Source organism: Chelonoidis abingdonii, chromosome 26 (genome assembly GCF_003597395.2).
Source record: "Chelonoidis abingdonii isolate Lonesome George chromosome 26, CheloAbing_2.0, whole genome shotgun sequence".
Lineage (NCBI taxonomy): Eukaryota > Metazoa > Chordata > Testudines > Testudinidae > Chelonoidis > Chelonoidis abingdonii.
The window spans coordinates 7,838,318-7,845,055 of NC_133794.1; the positions used below are offsets into that span (position 1 = coordinate 7,838,318).

At 47.8% G+C, this 6,738-nt stretch overlaps 1 protein-coding gene across 3 annotated transcripts in view; it reads left to right on the forward strand.

Moving 5' to 3' along the window:
- DIP2B (disco interacting protein 2 homolog B) overlaps positions 1-6,738 on the forward strand; it is a 137,736-nt gene that overhangs the window by 103,961 nt on the left and 27,037 nt on the right. Inside the window, exons 22-27 of one of the 3 annotated variants that reach the window (XM_075061110.1) lie at positions 639-753; positions 2,281-2,482; positions 3,413-3,522; positions 3,666-3,746; positions 4,804-4,927; positions 5,232-5,583. In XM_075061110.1, the coding sequence (XP_074917211.1) occupies positions 639-753; positions 2,281-2,482; positions 3,413-3,522; positions 3,666-3,746; positions 4,804-4,927; positions 5,232-5,305 (706 nt within the window). In that variant the 3' untranslated portion in view covers positions 5,306-5,583. Of the gene's footprint in view, positions 1-638; positions 754-2,280; positions 2,483-3,412; positions 3,523-3,665; positions 3,747-4,803; positions 5,584-6,738 lie in introns of those variants that run through there. The other 2 variants (XM_075061112.1, XM_075061111.1) reach the window with 2 other exon arrangements.

Here is a 6,738-nt window from a genome sequence, read left to right on the forward strand (position 1 = left end):
ATCAGGCCTGGGGTCTGTCTAATTCAGTATCCTTTCTCTGACAATGTTCAGCACCAGCTACTTCGGAGGGAGGAGCAAGAAACCCTGCAGTGGGGAGTTCTGGGATAACAGCCTCAAGGGAATGTTTCCTCCAGAGCTCCAATAGTTAGTGGTTGGCTCATGGCCTGCAACAGTTGGTTTGTATCTCCTACTCAGAGATCTTGGATTTTATTTAATATTTGCTGTGGATAGTTTTCAAAAGGATGTCACATCCCAGTGACGGCCAGTAGGAGTTAGGCTACTTGTTCACTTAGGTGCTTTGAAAAATTTTACCCTTCTCTATCCTGGCATGTTTAACATTTAGCAGAGGCTGGAATGGAAACATGATGGCTGGAGCAGGAGAGTAGAGTTCTGGTGTGCATGTAGGAAGCTTCTCTGCGGAGTGGGAGTACTTGCTTCTCTGGCCAATATGACCTTTACCTTCCCAGTTTGCTGCTGTTTCAACTTCACTGTCTCCTCTCTCCCCTGCCCCTGGAGCTTTTGAAGTTGTTCCCTAGCTAGTGCATAGTGATAGTCTCTTTCCTTGGATCTCCAGGACTTCAGTGTTCCCAGGGAAGTGGCATGGTAATTCCTACCGATCCGCATTCTCTTTCCCCCAGGATTGCTGTGTTTTCAGTCTCTGTGTTCTACGATGAGAGGATTGTGGTGGTGGCAGAGCAGCGGCCAGATGCTTCTGAAGAGGACAGTTTTCAGTGGATGAGCCGAGTGCTGCAGGTAAGAGCCCAGCTGTCTGGGTGAGAGATTTGGGCTTGTGTGTGCACATCTCCTCCCTTCCCCCACCCCCTTTCAGCATGTGGACAACTCAGATGATATTAGTGTGCCTCAGACAGATGACACTTTCTGGTCATCATCACAATTCCTCTTGGCAGCAAGATGGCAAGTTGTGCATTGGCTGTCCTGACCATGTGTCTTAGAGGTCCTGGAAAGGCAGCAGAGGCTCAAACTAATACAGCCCTTAATGATCAGCATTACCCTTGTTACACAGGCAAGGCACAGAAAAGTGAAACTGCCTTCTCGGTGCCCCAAAGGAGAACCCGGATTAGAACTCAAGGGTCTCTGGCTTCTAGCCCCATAGATCATGCTGGCGCTCTAAGAACAATTCTTCTTTAAAGATGCACTTGTTATCAGCTGAGAAGCAATTGCAGCGGTAAGGTGTTGGGAACCATTTGAGAACTGAAAATAGGTAAAACATCCAAAACAGTTGGGTTTTAAGAAAACAGTGTGTGCAGGATGAGTGGCAAATCCTGGTTTTGGAATTTTTGCTTGTGCGAAAGAGTAATTTTTGAGAACCTTACAGGTTAGCTATATTCACTGATGGGAGAACATACACTGATCTGAGTAATATGTTAAAATGTGTGAATACTGGTGAGAGGCAGAGGCTGATGGTTAATTCCAGGGCTGAAGAGTCTGCAAAATAAACCCTAAACTCACTAGAAACAGATGAGTCACCAGCTTTCGACAGATTGAGACTTGAGTCATTCATGACCAAAAGTTGGTGCCATGGTTCGGATGGATTGTAAAGGAGGGGACATTAACAGGCCCTTACTCATTTCCTAGCATTCCACTGTGCCCATGTTTATAGTCTGGCTAGGGCAGTGTGCTCTTCCTGCCTTGTTGGTTTTGGTACCTGGGACCAGGGAAGGCAACCAGATATTAGCCTGTTGCCTGCTTCATTCTGCCACTCTCTCCATGGGCTATTTACACTACAGCTATAGGACTTATATCCAGGTAATGTATTCAAGGTGTGTTGCTGAAGGCAGAGGGCAGTGACTCACTCCAGGTAGCTAGGAGATAAAGCTCTGAGGGGCAGCAAGAAGACTTCTTTCAAACATCCAATTTTCAGGTACTTTGTAACTCAGGCAAGCAGGCCCACACTGCTGCTCTGAAAGCTGTGCACTGCCTTTTCCTGGCATTTGCTTGTGGCCCATAAGTGAGTGACGTATTATGTTCTGATTTGTTTTTTACAAACAAGATGTTGTTTGTATGTATTACAGGGCCACAAGTATTCTTCATTCTTTTTGCTGATACAAACTAACATGGCTACCACTCTGAAAGTAGATCCTAGGATTCCCAGACATGGCCCAGGACCCCTTTGTGCCAAACACTGTACAAATACAAAACAAAGTGATGGTCAATATGCCAATGAGTTTACAAATCCAGGAAAAGCTCTTGGAATTTGTCAGGACACCTAATAACACTAGTTTCTGCCCAGTTGAGCAACTTCTTCTCTTCTATCTCTAGGCAATTGACAGCATTCACCAAGTGGGCGTGTATTGTCTTGCTCTGGTACCAGCCAACTCTTTGCCAAAAACTCCTCTTGGAGGGATCCATATCTCTCAAACCAAACAGCACTTTTTGGAGGGCTCGCTGCATCCGTGTAACATCCTCATGTGCCCGCACACATGTGTGACCAACTTGCCAAAACCCAGGCAGAAACAACCAGGTAACACAGAGTGTTTCTCACCTGGGGAATGTTGACAAGTTCTTGAATGGAAGGGGTAGACTCTGAGCCTTTTTGCCTCAGGCCTAGAAAATTAGGCTAATGGCTTCACTCATGTTCCCCTTGCTAAGATGTGTTCTAGCTGCTGGGGATTGCAGTGAGACTCTGACCCTACCAGGCCTGCCATTGGTGCATCAGTGTGTCAGGAACTCATTTCAAACCACATCCTAGGTAAGGCTCGCTTCCCTGATGAGCAGGAGGCCTCTGAAGCAGAAACTGGTAGCCCAGCAAGAAATTTCTTCTGCACTTCCAGGGTTCTCTTCAACCACCCTTGTGGCAGCCATGCTTCAAGAGGAGCCTGGTCTTGGGGAGCAACCTTCCACTCTGCTCACTCATCCTCATTCCACTTGACTGCTCTACAGGAGGCTAAGGCTAGCATCACCTCCTTGTAGCTCAGGTTATATGCTGTAATTCTGGACTGTTGGCGCAGCACTTAGCCTGTCTCACAGGTTCCCCTAAAGCAAGGTAGCCTATGCCCTTTCATTTTAACCCCAATTGTGCAGGCTGTGATTATCTAACATGTATGTGACTCACTAGGATGTTTCCAGTTTCTGCATTCCTCCTTCCCCAGCAGTTTGACTCTGTAATGAGATCACTTGGCATCTCCCCGTGGGGGAAACCTGTGAGGTGATGGTAGTTTTGTTAGCTCCAATTCTCAGGTGGGAGAAAATGAGTCTGTCCCAGGGTGAAGTGATTTGCCTAAGGTCATGCATTGAGTCACTGGCAGAGCTGGGAGCTCTGACATCTTCTCCCTGCTTTAAGCATTAGCCTGCATTGCTGCCCTGCAGACTGTAAAATATAAAATGGCTCTTCCCAGTGTGTCTGAACGTTTCCATCTTTTACCAAGTCTATGCGGCTGCTCTTTGCCAACAGGTGTTGGCCCAGCCTCGGTGATGGTGGGGAACCTGGTTGCTGGGAAGCGCATTGCTCAGGCTGCTGGGAGGGACCTTGGACAAATAGAAGACAACGATTTGGTTAGAAAGGTAAATCCCTACAGCCAGATGCTTATTGTGGCCAGCATGTGGGAAAGCATTTCAACCCCCAGTTGAATAAAACAAGGAGCGGTGATATGAAATTGTCATCTCGGAGCACTTGTGCTGGCACTCACTACTGTCTCTCATTGCAGCACCAGTTCCTGACGGAGGTGTTGCAATGGAGAGCTCAAGCAACCCCTGATCACGTGCTCTTCCTTCTTCTAAATGCCAAGGTACAGATTAGTATGTTTTTTTTGTTGGGCTCAGATTATCATGCGGTGCTGGTTTGGCAGAGGCTATGAGCTTGCCACAGTCTAGGACTGTGTTGGGTCTCAGGTGAGGGGGTGCATCTTGGTCATCAGGATGAAAGTGTCGTCATGGCCACTATAACTATAGAAGTGACGTGACACTGATGTGGAAAGTTTTCATTAACTTCACAGCATCATCTCTTTATGTTGTTTAGCATCATAAATGTGCCACCACTCAATGACCAGAGTCAAGGTGCTGCTGCTCCTATGTTTTAAAGAACTTTTTTCAGAGGATCATTCAGGGGCCAAGCTAAATTCTTGGTCTCCTCTCTGCTTCCTCCTCCCTGCATAGGGAGAGAGGCAGAACTCTCTCCCTTTTCTGCCCCTATATAAGTATAGTAGGGATTAGAGTCTGCTGCCTGAAGTGGGACTAGAAGCTGTACATTCAGAAGAATGTTTCTATAAACTTTCCTGGCTCATGCTCCTTCACATAATTCCCAATGCGTGCGCGTGCACACTATATCTGTGTGTGCGCGTGTGAGAGGCCTACAAGGTGAAGTGTATAAACCTTAACATGCAGCCTAAGGCTTAAGTTTATTTAAAATTTAACTCTTCAAAACTGGGCTACCAGTCTACCAGTCTTTTTCACTTGAAGATGTTAGAAGATAGTGCTCATTCTTTAACAATTGCTTCACTTTGCTTTAAAACTACCTGGAGTCTGCAGGTCCCATCAGCCCTTGCACCACCTTAGAAGTTCAGTTTGAGTGTGTTTTGTCAGGGAACTATATAGCACAGTAGGTGCAGGAGAACCTGCTGAATCAAATCCCTGATAAGTGACATTTCCTAGGAGTAGGGTCAGTTCAATGCATTTTGGTGACATTAAACACTGGATAAATGGTCCATCAGGCACTCACAACCTATTCATGGTAGCTAATGGCTATGGATTGACTCGGACTGTTTAAACTTTCATCTGTGCTGCCCTTTGTGCAGCTGACTTGTGCTGTTCCAGCTCTCATTCACTACATTTCTCTCTCCTTTCAAGGGAACTCCTGTGTGCACAGCCACCTGCCTCCAGCTGCACAAGAGAGCAGAGAGAATTGCATCAGTTCTGTATGACAAGGGACATCTGAATGCAGGAGACAACGTGGTGCTGCTCTATCCTCCTGGTAAGGTCATGTTGGTGCTGGCCAGAATACGCACAGGGAAAATGCACAACAACCTGTTAATCCAACTTTCAAAACTTCTAAGACTGAAACTGTTGAGCAGCATTCGCACTGGGATTGTAGAGTAACTGACCTGGTTTTAACACCGAGTAGTTATGTTTCCTAGGGACTGTAGGTGTGTTAGGGGTCTCAGCTTCAGGCTTGGCATCCCTAGGCTGTATTGAATCCTGGAAAGGCTGGCTCAGTTTGACTTCACTCCAACAGATGCACCGAGTTCTGTGTATCTTACTGTGTCTTGGCCTTTCAGATGAAATCTTAGAAGTTCAAGTCTTCTGCCTGTGGACATCAAAGATCCCATTGATACTCTCAAGTTTTATTTGAAAATACTATAGTGGCCACATTGGATCTAATGGAGAAAGGAGTATGTCTCTACTCCAAGGGGGACTTCTGGGTCTTGTCTGTTCTGTGTGGACACTAGAGTATTGAGGCCTCACTCCTGTGGGAATGTTCTGCATGCCATTTGGTGGCTACTCTCCACCCCAGAGGTGGCTGCCTTTCAGTCATGATGTAGAAATGTTTTATTTACTGTGACTTAGCTGCCAGGATGGCTTTCTGTAGAGTTGTTATTTTTTGAGTGATTGCTCTTATCGATTTCAGTTAGGTGTGTGTGCACATTTCTTGGAAAGTTTTCCCCCTAGCAGCACCCATGGAGTGGTGCCTTCATAGTGCTCAATATATGACCCTGCTGACCCGACACCACCTTAGTTCCTTCTTACCGCCAGTGACGATCATTGGAACTGCGGTGACTTGCTTAGCAAGCTCTCTTCGTTTTCCCAGTCTTTCAGATTAGTTTAGTTCACAGTTATTCCTAGCCTCGTTAAGTTTAGTTTTAGTGTTTTCGGTTACCGCAGATAGCTGTTGGGAGTAGGGGTGTCTTCCCCTTCACCCGAACCGCATTCCCTGTTGGGACTTGGGGTATGCCTAAGTCCCAAGGGTTCAAACCCTACAAGTCCTGCAGTAAGCCCATGCCAATGGGTGACCCCCACAACGCCCGCTTAAAGTGTCTGGGGGAAGCACACCAAGTGGACAAGTGCAGGCTTTGTAAGGGATTTTGCCCCAGAACAAAAAAGGAGCAAGAATTTTGCCTCAAGCAGCTCCTTATGGAGGTGGCACTTAGATCGCAACCTACACTAGCACGGCAAGACCCGGCACTGAGCTCATCAATGCGCAGTGCCCCAGCGGCAGTGGCAGAAGCGGCACCGCAGAAGGACTCTGGGAGAGACCCACGGCACCGCCGTTACCCGGCACCGAAACCGTCGAGATTGACCCAGCCCCAGTCCCATTCTCCAATGCAGAAGCAGCACCAGAAGCAAGAGAAGAGTGGATCTCTGACTCAGAGACCAGCCCCTTTGGAGCTGGCCAATGGGGCTCATCCCAGAGAGGAGCACCCAGGGCGGAAGACTTTGGAGCCAGCACCATCGACTTTGGCCCCGCAAGGGGGACCGTTGAGTCTGGTGCCGTTGGAGTCTCCAAGCCAGGTCATTCAGGAGGTGGAACTGCCTCCCACCCTGAGCACCTTTTGAGGCCGCAAGGGACCTTATCACCATGACAGTGCCACAGTCCCTGGTCCTTTGAGCCAAGCCTCCGGTACAGTACCGCAACGTGAGGCACCGTCCTGAGGCAAACTGGCGAACAACTGGGGAACAAGATGGAGGAACTGGAGCTACTGGTGCAGGAAGTGAAACCGGATATTATAGGGATAACAGAAACCTGGTGGAATAGTACTCATGGCTGGAGTACGGGTATTGAAGGCT